The 16,199-nt window shown below is 37.0% G+C and overlaps 1 protein-coding gene across 3 annotated transcripts in view; it reads right to left on the bottom strand.

Moving 5' to 3' along the window:
* LOC149933232 (nephrin-like) overlaps positions 1-16,199 on the bottom strand; it is a 102,378-nt gene that overhangs the window by 28,877 nt on the left and 57,302 nt on the right. For all 3 annotated transcript variants that reach the window (XM_090156700.1, XM_090156701.1, XM_090156702.1), the window contains exon 2: positions 1,741-1,875. In XM_090156700.1, coding sequence (XP_090012826.1) covers positions 1,741-1,875 — 135 coding nt within the window. The remainder of the gene's footprint in view (positions 1-1,740; positions 1,876-16,199) is intronic.

Raw genomic sequence — 16,199 nt, 5'->3', positions numbered from 1 at the left:
CCTAAGTCATCAAGTGACTTTTAAAACCATTAATTCAGGTGGTCGGGTTACAATGCGTAGGAGGGTGGTGGAAAGCCCTTTATGCCACGCGAGCCAACAGCTTCCTACAATAACTATTACCGTTAACCTCCATCAGTGTCGTAGACAGGGGGCCCGTTGGGCCTACCTTTGACTGTACTAAATTCCCACCCCCTTCTTAACCCATCTTAACATTCACATACTTCAACCCCCCTCCTTGACGAATTTCTGACTACGCCACTGACCTCCATGGATTTCACTCTAAATTGATTTACTTTGTTTGATGAAGAAAATATTACAATGTAGGGTACTATTTCTAAAAACCAACTAATTAATAATTATAATATAATGCTAAAATTTTAAGCGTTATATTATTGGGAGACGGATGTCTAACTCGAGTAAAATCCATTAGCTTTTATAGAACTTGACTTTTCCAAGTTTATTTAAATTCGAAGCTATCCTACACTCTAAATACGCATTTGTTACCGCGTATGTAGACTCTTTGATTTACCCTAAATAACTAAAATTATTTAATCAAATATTTACTCATCTAAAAAGGTGACGCTGATCTTAAATCAGTATTCCGATACGACTACTAAGCGCGTCTATTCTTAAATCCGTAAGCAAACAAGAGTTTCTTATAATTCCAATTTACGTTTAAAACATTTCCCGATCTCGTTTCCGGAGTTTAATATACTTGGAGGAAGTTAAAGCCACGAAGAGACTGCTTCGAGGAGGGGGCCAAAGCTCCTAATTCGAAATCGCCCCCGCTACAAATTTAGTCGGAAAAGAGCTAAAGAGCAGAAGATACAATTGCGAGAGTGGAAAAATCCCAAATCGGGCTGGGAAAATTCCCGCGGCAAATCTCCCTTATCTTCGTCTCTGGAAAGTATCCGAGCTCGTTATACCATAAAGGCGATAAAAACGAGAGAGAGAGAGAGAGAGAGAGAGAGAGAGAGAGAGAGAGAGAGAGAGCCGTAGAGATTCCCAGAAACATTGTCGCCGTTTCTTCATCAAGCGTAGCTCTTGGAGCAGGGCGAAACTTAGAGTCGGTGGCGTCGCCGAACCAGCAATCGATTGGGTAACGAGCGAGCCCAAAAACCGATATTTTAACCTTTTTCATATATCCTTTATGAGCTTCGGAGATCTTCCGAGCAATTTACTTTGCTCCTGGGATCAATGCTTATAATAGTTGTCGGCGAAACGACCATCACCTCTGGCGCGAGGATCCGAAAAAAACAAGGCGAGGCACTAGCCGGGATAAAACGTTTCGCCAGATTTAAGATTCGCGCTCAACTAGAGTGCCTTCGAAAAGCGCTTTTTGACTGGGATCTCCCTCTTTCTCTCCATAAAGTTCAAAACCCACGTTCCTTTCGCCTTTTTTTCAGCCGCCTTCCTTCTTCTTTCTTAGGTATAAAAGTACTAAAAATTCAAGTCATCTTAAAGAAGAACTAATGGCTGTCGGGTCAATGAAAACTTGTACAGCGACTCTTTCGACGAGCTTTATTAGACCTTCGTGTTAAGTGCTTTTCTCGATGTTTATACGCTTCATATACGCTGCTCTGTTTAATTTTAGAAATGAAAGTTTAAAGGACTGCCGAAATAAGCCGCCTTCTCTCGAGTGGAAGCGAGACTTTAGGTAGGCTTGGCGTAGATTTACTAGGGAATACGGATAACACCTTGGTATAACGCGAGTTTGTAAATATGTAAATAACGCCGTACCTAATAAAAATCCGTCTTTACTCCATTGCACGGCTCCGGCTCTGTTCCCAACTTGGCACTGCAACTCTATCGTTTGACCTTCGGTAATTTCAAGGTCAACTGGTTTCACCCTGAAGTACTGACGGTAACTGTACACTGAAATAATAAAGTACTTTTAGTGTCGCGTTTAAAATATGATCAATATACTGTAGGATAATGGTTAAAAACCGTGAAAACTAATAATGATAATGAATTCGGCTACCTAAGAATGTGGGTGCGTACACCAACCTCGCGTACATTGTAACTATAGCTATCTGAATTAATTCTTGATAAAAAGTAATTAACAAAAGCGAAGCCACTAAGTCCGGGCCTCGCGGGCTGTATTGTCTCCATTCTTAGGAAAGCGGAAAATGGGAAAGCACGTTAAATCCCCCGGCTTAACGCCTTTGAATGAATTAATTTTCCCCGCATAAAAGGGTCGACCAAGTTTATAGCCGCTAGCATCGATATAGTTCATTAGACATTTTCAATTGATCTTAAGCCTTTTGTAAAGGTTTTTTAATATTCCAATTCAATAGCCCACGACATTTTACATAATAATTTCAGAATCAAATTCCCGGTTTTTCTTCGTGTATACTGTCGACCGTATTGTTAGTTATTTTTTATTAGTAATTTGAGGTATAGGTGCTCGCTTCAAATTGTTTCAAACCCAAATTTGAAAATTTGCAATAATTTCCTTTTACGAAAATGACTTGAATGCGGATCAAACTGGAATCAAGACACATTCAGTTCGAAGCTCATTTTGATTGGATCGATTAATTTTCATCAAATCAAAATACCGTTTGAATATCCCTCATTGTAAATTGGATTGAATTCGGATTGTAATTTGGATCTGCCCAATTTTGGATACGATTTTCGAATCGAATTTGATAAAACATGGAACAATTCGTGTTTTGTAAATTTTTGCTAGAATGCCGCAACTTTCCTAATACCTCAGAGTTTTCTACAAAAAGTGTACTAGCTTAAAATGTCGCGTTTGCCATATTTTGGAAAAACTAAATTATAAAATTTATTAACGACGACGTTGAAATTAGGTCTACGGTAAAAATGTCAGATACAATCTTGATATTAAACAAAGGTGGACCATTCGTATCGACTTTAATTTGAAAGAGTTTTCTCCCAGCGATATGATTACGTACCTTAACACGAGGAGGGAGAAATGCCTTCCTCGAAGTAATAATGGGCTCGCTTAAGTGTCGCAGCCACTTTGCGCAATCGGAGGACCTCCGAAATGTCCATCTTGCTAGTTAATCTTAACTTCCGGCTAATTACGGGCCTTCCCTTTCTGCCAGGACGTATAACGTCGAAACACTCCTATTCCGAAACCGACCGCTACTTTTAAAAATTGAGAAAGATAAGGTTGAGCAATGGAACGTTTAAAACGGGGGGAGGAAATAATAACTAGCGGCGTACTAGAGAACATCGTCTCATCCAGCTCCGACGTATTAGGCCCGCGCCGTTCCTCGAAACTCCTTACCTCATCTCTTACTCGCTTTAGGGGGAGAAGTTCGCCGTTACTAGGAAAAAGCGCGCTGGCAACGAGGACTAACGCCGTTCCGGATGGCGGAGTGACGGCGCGGGAACTCTATCTGGACCATTTATCTTTTTGGTGCGAGGAGCTTGGGCGTTATTACAAGGCGAATGAGAGAGAAAACAATTGGAGTCCCTCCTCTCGCTCACTCTCCGCCATCTTCCGGCGCTTCTCTTCGTATATAATCACTGACGGAGCTAACCACGGCACAAACTGCGGGAGAACCGGCCAATCATTTTGGACTTTGGGCCCAAAATAAAAGCCATAGCGGCAACTTTGAGGAGGAAGGATAAGGCGGGCAATTTCCAAGAAGAGAGAAGCGCGGATATCTCGGCGCGTCAATTATGGGTTATCAGCGACAACGAAATTATTGCTACACGGAAAAGGGGGGCGCGCCCATCTCAGACTGGCGAAGAAAGCTGTTTTCCCAAAACAAACAATTAAAGGGGAAAGAGTTTTCCTTCCTCGGGGATTTACTATCTCGTTTCCAGCTCTTTCCTAAAATTGGATATTTTTCCTTTTAATTATCTCTAATGAACAAAACTTAAAAGGGAACTCTAACTATCCTTTATGTTTTAAATGGTCATTCCTCGCGATTTCGCCCGAATATATCTTCACTATAGCCTTCTTTAGTGGATGTCTATTTTTCGTCATTTTCGTAATTGAACCAAAGATCTATCATCTACAGCGAAGTTTCTCCCTAGAATCTCAGTATTATAAATTATCCTATATTATAGGATAAAGTTAATAACGTAACCAATTACTAAACTTTTTTAATTATCATTATTATATATGCCTAACTGTTTATCCACAAACACAGCAAACCTCAAATTCCCCAGGTCACAAATTATATTTTATAATTATTACTTTGACACGATTTAGAAAATAAAAATTTAAAATCGATTGATCATAATGAATCTACACAATTGAACCCCAAATATCTCAAGAAACAAACAAAAATAGAAATTGGTCTACAGATCCATCAAAATAATTGGTCCGTTTTTGATACGTTGAAAAATTTACCAAATTCAATAGCTAAGTGAAAAGAAATTAAGATAGACTTACATTTACTTCAATAAATATCAGATCTCAGACATTAGAATATTAAAATTAAAACTTCACGATGACTTATCTAACTAATTTTATTTACGTAATACTTTTCGATTAAATTTCACTAAACCTAGAGTGAAGTACATTTGGAAATTTTCAGTTTACATAAAATGCTCCTTAGCGGATTTTCTACGGCAAAAGCAACCTTTTAAAACGTCTAAAGACAACTTAAGCCTTAGGCCTCAATAAAAGGGTATATAACTTTAATAAAGCTGCCCATCCAATATTTACGATAATCTTTATTATCACCATAATGGAAAGTGGTAAGAGGGGGGAGGCGCAATGTCCGGAATTTGCGGTTCTCCCCAACCCTTCACTCGCGCCAATTCTGGAGAAAGGAGTGTCTTAGGTGTCGTGATAAACGAGGGGAAAACATTAAGAGATATATCAATCAATTTATACGTATTAGAGCGACCCTCTCCTTTTAGCCCCGTTCGCCGAATTCCAGGCCACCAGTGAGAGAGAGAGAGAGAGAGAGAGAGCGATGCGCGGAGGCGGATGGAAGCGGTGGATTCCGAACGATAAACCTGGAAAATCTTTCTTGCATTTGATCCCCTTAAACACTTGGAAGTTTCGTAGATGGATCGAGCTAAGGCAGCGGTGGCGGCGGACTGTAGCGTTGCGGTGGGGGTACGTTGTCCCGAAACCACCCACCCCCGCTAGAGACCACTTATGGACGATAAAAAATGGTCAAGCAATTTATCGTTGAAAATGTCTCCGATTTCCTGTTTCGTGTTCTTCTTTCTTCCCTTTTCATGTGTCGAATTTTTCTCGCCGCTTTCTTGCGCGCTCTGAGAGATGCCTTATATTGGCGCGCCACTATAGCTGAAACCCTATATCAGCCATTCTTTTTCCTACTCCTTCGCCATCCAAGACCAGCCTCGGATATTCGGAACCATTGGGACGTGTTGACCTTTTCTCGCCCGTACTCCGACCCGTCGTTCTGAACCAATGACCCCGGGTATCTTTAAATTCGTGGCAATTCCGAGAAAGAAACTTCTCTTTTCCCAACTTACAAGGAAAACTTATAAGAAAAACTTGTCTTTAAATAAGTGCGACTTAAAACTGACCTAAAAGCACTCTTAGATATATATCTAAGAGTGTTTATATATATATATATATATATATATATATATATATATATATATATATATGTGTGTGTGTGTGTGTGTGTGTGTTTCTTTGTATTTTCAAAATTGTAATAGAAAAAATAGGCCAAGACCCCTGTAGAAGTGTTCCAGCCGCCGTACATCCGTGTTCAGGGAGAAGTTAATTTACAGGAATTGGATTTATTATCGCCATCTCTACGCGAGTGCATCTTGAAACTCAATAGTGTTTTCAAAGCCTTCTGTTGTTCCCTTTAACAGCCACTAGATTGGGTAAGGACTCCTTCATGATCGTGATGCATTGTTAGAGTATCGCTCAAATAAACTTATTTTAAAAATATAAAAGTTCTTACGTGTTTAATTTCTTTAAAACTGTAATAAATAATATTAATACAAAATCTATAAGAGTACGCTATAAAATCAAAATGCGACTTAAAACGGCAATTTTTAATAATTTTTATACAATAATTAAGGGTATAAATTGGAAAAGCGCTCAGATTAGATTTGAAATTATAACATATTCAATAAAATTAGACAAGCCTCATCTATTTATCTTTCGCCACTCTTATAAAAAATTTATTTAGAAAGTGTTCGTTTAGGATTTTTTTAAAGATAACTAAAGGGTTAATAAAAATTAATCTGAACAAATATACAGCTGAAACGTTGGATTTTCAAACGAATTAATATGTGAATTTCAACCGTTCCCTTCGTCTCAATACAATTTCGTTTCGTTTTACAAAAACCCCTTCTAAGAAAAATAGGGGATCATTTTTAGTAAATAAATACCATTTCTAAAAAAATATACCATATGTTTGAGATTAATTTTTTTACATCTTTGCCATTTTTACCCTAAAAGGAGCAAATATTGACTACGGAATATATAGACGTATAATAAATCAATTTTATACGAACTTTCGTAAGTGATTTAACGATTGCATTGCGGTTTGATAAATGCGAGTTTGTAGTTGGTCGATTTCAATCTATTAATTTCAACTTTTGGCATCCAGGAGAGACGACGGGCCTTCTATAGAGACATCCACGGGCGTAGCGAGTGAAACGGGGGAGCTATATAACGTATTGGATCGGGGCACTTGAGGACAAAACAAATCCTTTGAAGTTGGGAAAATCCACGGCTAGAAGTCCCCGGTGCCGCCGCTGTCTTTGGCATTTTCGCGTATGCTTCTGAGAGTTCCTCTCCTCTCTCTCTCTCTCTCTCTGGCAAGAATTTATTCTTCGCGATTTGTTTGCTCCGTTTCACCCATTTCCAAAGACATTTCGCGGGGATTAGGTGAAAAAATCCCATCCACTTAACTTGGCAATCAATAATTTCAAGAAACAGGAGTAGAAAAGAAAAGCTTTTAAAAGGCACCTCAAATCGCGTGGTTTTCAATTTCTCTATTTGCCTCCCCCCTCTCGTCTTCCATTATAGGCTGTCGTGAACTCAAAAACCGGCACTAAAATATGTCCTACAACAAAAATTGATATTTGAAAAGTGGCCCGTATCGTATTCGACAATCATTACGGATAGTGTTCTCTAGACGGACGTTTACAAAATCGATACTTAAAAGTTCTAATGGAGGAATAAAATACTGAAACTACCAAGCAAATCGGAAACGTCCGGTTGAAGGTACAGCGACCACGCGTTGGTGCAAATTATCACCGGAGTTGTTCAAATTATAGTCAAAGTTATTATTAATGACTTATTTTAACCCGTTTATTTCAAGCTCAATAATTATGCTCAGTTTGTAACCAATTTTTAAGGCCATTTCGAAAAACATTTTCGCAAATTATCTCTGAGTAAGTTAGGCTCTAGTGGTCAAAATCAAGACGACCCCATCAGCACGACATGTTTCGAGGTAATTCTTATATGAAACCTTTATTCGTAAAATATTTCGATATTAAAGGTTTTTTTAAATGGTTTATAAGACAATTGGTTGGGTAGAAACTAGTCAGACGATGATTTAGGAGGATATCAAAGTTGGATTGGAGCATCGTTTTGGTGCACCAAAATTCTGTATACGTCAATTGAGAGAATGCGATAATTAGGTTACGATATTTCGGCGTTTATTGTGGTCGATAATCCGGTGTTGTTTTCGCTTTAGTGGGTGATGATTTTGTGTTCGTTTTTTAGTGGACGATAACTCATTGTTTTTTTAGTGGACGATAATTCGGCGTTATTTTTTAGTGAACGATAATTCAGTGTTGTTTTTAGTGGACGATAATTCAGTGTTTTTTTTAGTGAATGATAATTCAGTGTTTTTTTTAGTGGACGATAATTCAGTGTTGTTTGTTAGTGAATGATAATTCGGCGTTATTTTTTAGTGAACGATAATTCAGTGTGGTTTTTTAGTGAACGATAATTCGGCGTTATTAGTAGAAACGTGGTTCATCGTAAACGTTATCGCTATTCCCAGTTTAACGAACTTTTAATTTTTAAGGAGAATATTTTAACGAATTTGGGCGTTAAGAGTTCTATTAATCAACAATTTATATTTTGAGGGAAACATGACCATATTTTATCATCCCGAAATGAAAGTTTTAATCAACTTAGGTTAGCAAAATGTATTTCTTTTTGGAAAACAGGACAAAACCTGAAACTTAACTGAAAACTCATATTTCAACGTTTTGCGGGGAAAGTAAATTTATCTCATCTTACGGTTGCTCCGAAATGTACAAAACAAATTAAATCAATCGCGTGACCCTTCCCCGAAAAAGCTCCTGGAGACGTTACTCATATTTCATCTTCATTATTTAGCTCCGAGGTTGACAAAAGACCTTGTTACGAACGAAATTATAATTATTATCAAGATAATATTTTTATCGTTTCAGGGGATTTCAATTATCTACGTCTCTGGAAATGCTGGGTAACAATGAAGGAATTATATCCTTAAAAAAACATATACATTGTTTCCAAGAGGAGCCTAATATTCCCCAATCGCAACAAGAGGGAACTCTTTAAAGGGGGTCGCGGTGGTACTTCCTGGAGGACAGGAAATGTTTATGGTTAAAAGCCCGGCGGAGCTAATGATCCTAGATTATCCTAACAACTGAACTAAGCAAACATCATTAATAATATTGTTTTGGCCATTTTCGCGAGGCAGTGAATCGGAATGGCAGATATAACAGCGGCCCTCTAGCGGCATCTTCGAGCGACCCGCCTTTTTTCGTACGACGGGACATTCGTTTTATCGACCAAGAGCCGCGAATCCCCGCGCTCAGAAATGAGAAATAAATTCGAGCCAATGTTTGACAGCGCAAAACGCTTTATGGCAATTAATGTTGCGTAAATAAACTATACACGCGGATAAAATTATCGATTTTTAAAAATTCGCGGTTCGAAACGTTGACCCTTCTACGTCTGCCCGCCCGATTAAACCAGTGTCGGAGGAAGAGAAGGATGAAAGTATTCGATTATTTTTATCGCCACCTTACTCTTTCCATTTTTGAACGTTAGGAATAGATGCTTCGAATGTAACTGAGTTACCAAGTTCGTGACAGGAATAAAGCGTTAGTAAATCAATATTTCGGGATATTTTTTACACGATGTTCATCAAGATTTATCTATACTTAAAAAGAATGACTATATCGGCCAGCATCATGGTTGAACTTTCCGCAAATACGAGTTGGGGAATGAAAACGTCGCCAGCGTTCATTTTAACACGTCAGAAGACATCAGTTTTATCATAAGATTATAATATACTAGCTCCCTATAAGTTAGAATCCGCCATAGATCTAACGTTAGCAGCGATTTATCCCATAAAAATCAGAACCAGTATACGTGACTCCCTGCGGCGACTTTTTGCCCTATCGTTTTAGCTTCTTCAACTTCCGACGGTAGCGGAAACGGCTATCTCCATGGATACTAGACGAACAGAAGGGCGTGTATACAGTTAGCACGTTGAGCGGAGCTAGCCCTAACGTTGCTTGTTTTAAATTTGTCACGGGTGGCGATTGGTTTGTTGGCTGGATAAATCCGTGATTTGGGAAACAATTTAAACGAAACAACTAATGTGTCAACATTTAGGAAGAATATTTTATTAATTTCAATATGAACAGGTATTGTCTTAAATATTCGTAGCTTAAAGCTTATCTCTTCGTGACAGCTCGCGTTAGGCTTAACGATCTTCGATACCGTCGTTGAAACGAAACCGGATTTCGTAGGTAAGCTCATATTTCGATTTATCGCCATCAGAGGGCGACTTCGACGTCTTATGAAAAATCGCCTATGTACGATTCTACCTCATAAAGAGGGATTTAGTATATTATAAACTTATGGTTTTAGGGAACGAATGAGATAAAATGATGATTTTATTTTACGACGGGGACTTCATTAACTAGATGTATTGAATTGCTAAAGCACTGTAGCATGCTACCTGTTATGCTGGCGCTACCTATCGTACTACGTCGAAACTAAATATATCCGAAGTTAAAGCTTACCACAACCAATTAAAATTATGATAATATATAAATAAAAACGAACAAGACTGAATGCTTGATTTCTTTAAAAATTGTTGACTTTTGCTTTTATATATTTAAAATGATTAATGATTTGACACGATCTGTTAATTTAAACGTTTTATTAAAATGTTTATGTTAATTTTTTATTTTCATTTTGTTAACTCTAAACGACACCAGCAAACAAGTCGGTTAGCAAAAACATTTTAATGAAACTATGGTTATTTACTAATATTATCAATGGGATAGTAACTCCACATTAAGATATTCTACAGCAGAAGATCGTAGGAGAACTGTAACCACATTGAAGAAATTTTCCTAAATAATCTCCTACGATCACTGCTCAGCAGGGCCGCCAAGAGTGGGCCCGGGGTCCCAATATTATATAAATTCCGGGCCCCAAAGAGAGCCGTTACTATTGGAGATAGCCATATTTTTTCGAAGAGAAACCTCGATTGTTCAAACCCGGGGCCCAATGCTCCACGGGCCCCGGGAATTGGTACCGGCATCCACCCTCTCTTGTCGGGGCCTGCTGCTAAGTGGGCGACAACGGTTGACATAGTGGTGGAGCGAAAAAAGTCTCTAATAATAAATCCCATTCAAAGTGGAATACTCACGTTTTAACCGTGGTTTCGCGTATATTTCTGTCGTGGTTAAAAAAGCATCAGTTGCTACTAAAATCATTTCAGTCTCGTATCAGCATAAACTAAAAACTATAGCAAGAAGGCAATAATTTAAAAGATAACTTTATCTTCGTTATCTCCACGACTTCCCCTCGCCCGAAGTGGAACTTATTCTAAAGTGACACTGAATATTTCAAGAACCTTTTGTGTGTTTTGTTTTCCATTTCTTCTTTAAATATTTTATTTTAAGTGAAAGCTATGCCAGGCCTGGCGATACATTTATTTGGATTATACGTGATTTCGTTTTGACTCTTCGATGACAATTTTCTTTTAATGCTCGTAGATAAATAACTTCCATGTTTCTTTAGATTAATTTAAGATTTCAATCATGACCGACTATCATATCGATCATTTTTTAAAACTCGAGATAACTCAATCTGTTGATTTTTATTTATTTTATTTCTTGTGGTGATGTAAGTGGTACTTACCAATTTATATCATCGGGGCATTGGGGGGTTGGAATTTTAAAGTAGGTGCGCAATTCGCTTTTTAATTTAATTTACTACTAAGTCGAAATTTTCAAAATTTGCGTTTACTAGGTTTTGTTTTGTTTTACAGGAATAAAGGACAACATTTTTCTCGAAGGATAGTAAATGTTCTTAGCTACATTTCATTATTTAAAAAAAATATTTAAATTTTATTTGCTTAAACTTTTCCAAGAATATTTATCCTATCGATTTCACTACGTGTTTTAATTTTATTTTAAATAAATATATTTGTGTCTGCGCCTAGATTTTAAGAGTCCATCTAGATCATCCATCAGCAAATTTTCCAGTGTTTTTTTTACCTCTTTGAATTTGCAGTCGCCTATCTTCCGAAAATCATTCAATCATCGAAGTACACTTCCCCAGATGCACCCTTATCCTTCACGACAATTCCGAATATATATATATATTCAAATTTTCTTTCTTTATCCGGAAATATTTACAACAGATAGTCATTGTTACGTACGCGGAATGAAGGGAGTTTTTATAACGAACTTTAACAATTGTTTGCATAGATATAGCAAAAGAAAACAGGTTTATAAAATAACAATTATAGCAAAACTTTATTCTTTGATTATTTTGAGGATTCATGGATTTGCTTAACATTGTCGAACAATTACGCAGTTAACTGTTAAAATTAAACTAAAAAATACGATCAACTAATAATGAATCACATAAGTTAACTGATACTTAATGGTTTAAACATATTTATTTTCGGGATTTAAAAGTTGGCTAGCTTTCGGGTTCGATACCGCATTTCGAGTTACTGTCTTGACTAAATTACAAATAAAAATTTAACCGAGATTAAATTTATACCTTTATATTTTTCCTATCTTCGCGTTTTTTAACATTCTTAAACTCTCCCCAATTATTTATACATATTTTCCCTCTACTAACATTTAATTTTCCTTATTCTTTAATAGCTACAGCTTCTTTAAATTGTCTTTTAAAATAATGTGATTCCCTTCCAACAATATCAGTTATGTCTTTTCGTATTCCAAACGTGCATGACACGTGTTTCCGTTACTTTTATCACCTGTTTTTATACATTCAATATGCTCATCTTTACTAACCCTAAATTTTCGTTTTATCTCACCTATGTATGATTTGTTCCATTAGCAATTTATTTTATAAATAATACCGGTTTTTATCATTTTTCGGTTTATTTTTAATTAGTATCGAGGCTAATGTTTCAGATTTTTACTTATTTAATTTATACGGAAGCACAATCGTATTACCATATTATTTTTTGGTTTGGGGAAATTTACTATGTTTGAGTCGAAAATGTCTTTAATTAAATTTTAAGGGTAACGCATTTTTCTAATTGTTTTAAATATATATATATGTATATTTATCTTTATCTAGTCCCTCGGAAATTGTTTCAATATTATGTTTTAAACTATTTAGGATGCTTAATTTTATATTATTGGAGTGCACGGATTTTTAAAAAAAAATTTATTCCCGGTTCATTTTTAATTTGTAATTTAGTCAAGAAAAAGGGTCCCGAACCGGAAAACTAGCAAACTTTACACACAAATAATAAATATGTTTAAGCCCTGAAGTATCAGTCGTTTGTTTTAATTAATATTATTACAACTTATTTCAATTAATTAACCAGCTTATTGACATTTTTATCTTATCATTTAATAAAGTTATACATAAATCCTAATAATTATGCCGTTTCAGTGGAAAATATCAATTAATTTTGATCGCCGCGTGAAGAAGAATTCGTCTCCGACTTTGTGCAATCCGGCTTAAGCTAGCGGGATTAAACCAGGATAAAATTTTTTTTAAATACTCAGAAGGAGATCCGGATCTTTTTCACTCTTTATTAGATTTGAAATTACTCTTAATTATTTAGATTTCAGATCTTTAAGCATCTTCATATTTTATGTTGACAAAACTGTTAACTTTCAGTTATTATGTTGGTAACGTAAATATATCCAATAAGTTAAGATAATTATTTAAACTTACTGTTATAAAGGATGAAAACCATTATTAAAATGTATTTTTCTTATTAGCATTCTATTCCTACTCAAATATATACCACCATATACTTCTTGGGAACCTTTTCATGCCTTCTACAGCACTTAATTTGACCAAGTGAACTGTACAATTTATTTTAATAAAGCCACAACTATTAATTTCAAAACTATTATCTGACCAGCATTAATTACCATACGCCAGAAGCACTTTTCAGAGAAATGCTATAAACCTTTGACCAATACCAATTGGTGTTTCCATAAAATAAAACAATAAAAAACTTAAAGTATAAAATGTTTAAGCTTCATAGTACTTTATTGGCACGCGCGTCCCACACGTGGACTTCAAATTCCAAAATCTTTATTGACTCCAGCGCTTGTTTTCTATCTTCAATAACTATAGCTAGTGACGTCGAATAAACATTTACACGTGACCTCCCGTATTTTATAGAAGCAATTATTCAAGTTTACAAGTCAGTAAAATTTTATACACTAACGACGTAAGATGAAACCCGCTTGCTCAAGACAGTAATAAACAAACTACGCTAAAAGAAACGTATATTGGTACACTCAACCAAAATTGATAATTGCACGTGGCAAAACCGAGGGGCTGATCACTCCGCGTAATCGGTGTACAGAGCCGTACCTTTGACTGTACTAATGGGATTACGCGTAATCTTTGAAGTCCCTGTCTTTGGCAGTGCTAATCTAAGCGTAATCCGGTGTAATCGGTGTACATACTTTCTAAGAGTGGTTAGCCCCTCGGGCAAAACCAACATAGATTTCTATGTTTATCAATTTACTTCATATTCCCGTTTTATCGATTCAAATGTATGTTTTTGCGCCCGACACTACTTCTCATTTACATACTTTTATACTCGAACATGGTGACGTGTGCTCACGAGCACAAATTCATTTTGAGATCGACCTATTCACGAATAAATGGAAACGTGAGTAAGCGGAACAAAAACCACTTTGTACATTAAGAACAACTGTGTAAATTTCAGCCAAACGCTTGTCACGTAAAATTATATACGGAACCGAATTCTCATTTTTTTCTTTATTTTTTATATAATATTTCGTTTTACCGCGACTTTCTTCAAAGTGATCCGATTCCCAGAAAAGGTGAATTGGGTCGCCAGATCCCAGAGGTCGGGAAGTGGGCTACCCTAAATGGTTTCCCCTCTAGCGGAGGTCATGTCGGGGCTCCTCTTCCTAATTGTATTTTACCCTTTTGTGTTCTTATCTCTACCGTGCCGATGGTCAAGTCTTTAAAGGGGTATCTGCCTATTAGCGCAGTTCCCGTTAGCGCAGTTCCCATTTACGCAGTTCCCATTTGCGAGGTTTCCCAAAAGCGCGGTTTCCAAAAGCGCAGTTCCCAATAGCGCGGTTTCCCAAAAGCGCGTTTTAATTCTCCAAATTTCAGTGTATATAACTTTGAATATGGAATGACTAGGTTAGGTTAGGTTAGGTTAGGTTAGGTTAGCCCGGCGCGCCGCAGGTGCGTAGGCACTGTAGGTTAGGTTAGGTTAGCCCGGCGCGCCGCAGGTGCGTAGGCACTGTAGGTTAGGTTAGGTGTTTTCAACCCATTTGTTGAGATAGGGAAAGTGCGCAAACAGGAAACCGCGCTTTTGGGAAACCGCGCTATTGGGAACTGCGCTTTTGAGAACTGCGCTTTTGGGAAACCGCGCAAATGGGAACTGCGCTAGTGGGCATAAACCTTTAAAGGTTCGTAATAAGATCCCGATTGCTATTTTAGAGATTTTTTTGTATTACAGAATTTGTGACCTTGCTTTGAAACATTTTTTGGGGTATTATTGTAATTTGGTGGGTTAGAGAATAATTAGGGATAGTTGGCAAGAAAAGTGTCAGGCCATGAAATATAAGCCATAAAGCCATTTACGTGAAAAAATTAAATATTCGTAGCGTCCATCATAAATTTAAACTAATTGTCACAAAGAATCAATAATTGCAGTAATATTTGGATTGGGTAGTGGTAACTCCACCCAGGTTCAGTGATTGGGTAGCCCACAGGTTACCTACACGTCAGCCGGATGTCCTGGGACATATAAACCAGGGAACTCACAAGGAGACATCCCGAAGTGAAACCCACCGATTTTGTTCAAACTCGGGGGATTCATGTAACTTGAAAAATCCTAAAGGGAATTTATTCAATGGGCAAAACTGTTTTTGACAACAAAAAATTTAAATTTTCCCATTGAAAATAACATGGGATTCTGACCGATTCCTAGCCACCCACCCCCCCCCCCCCCCCCGTGGAATGTTTGAACAAATTGCTTTTGAAAAGGCCAAAAATAGAACAAATAGATAAAAATTTAAAAAAAAACATTAAAATTTATCAACTATTGATCAATTTGAGGTCAAAATTCCATGTTATTTTCAATGGGAAAATTTAATATTTAGTGTTGTCAAAAGAATTTTTCGTTGCCATGGCAAAACGGTTGCCCATTGAATAAATTCCCTTTAGAATTTTTTAAGTTACATGAAGGTCTACCAATCCACCGAGTTTGAAAAATTCGGTGGGTTATACTTCGGGATCCGACCGTCCGAGAGTGAGCGGGAAAATAGATTCAGATTCCCTGATTTAAACCCGAACTCTTTCTTCATCGAAATAAATTTAGTGCGCTAATAATCAACGTAGTTCGTGCTATGTGTGAATCCAAGTCGTCTCTTGGTCGGAACAGACTTACAACACTGCAATCTCCAAGCTCCAAGTCTTCATTTGTGGCCAGCTTCTCTAACTCTCCAATTTCCGTTTCCGGAGCTGACATCTCGGCAGTCGGTACCACCAATACTTGTGATAAGTGGTTTTCAAAAAATTGATATGGCTTTGGCTTGTCGTTTAGTTTTAATAATCGGGTATTATTATTTACAGACTAGTGTCGGGGTTTATTTTGATTTGGGAAAGGTGTTTCTAGTTTGATGTGGGATGGGATTGTCGGGGAATTAATAGAAATGTTTATTTTTTGGAATTATTAGGCTTATTATTATTTCAAACCCCTAGTTTTTAAGTTTTCTGGAGCTCCTAGATCCTTGTTTTTATGCAT

This window comes from Leiobunum rupestre, chromosome 8 (genome assembly GCF_980474605.1).
Source record: "Leiobunum rupestre chromosome 8, qqLeiRupe1.1.hap1, whole genome shotgun sequence".
Lineage (NCBI taxonomy): Eukaryota > Metazoa > Arthropoda > Arachnida > Opiliones > Sclerosomatidae > Leiobunum > Leiobunum rupestre.
The sequence above is the reverse complement of the archived record's forward strand: the minus strand, read 5'-3'. Positions and strand labels throughout refer to the sequence as shown.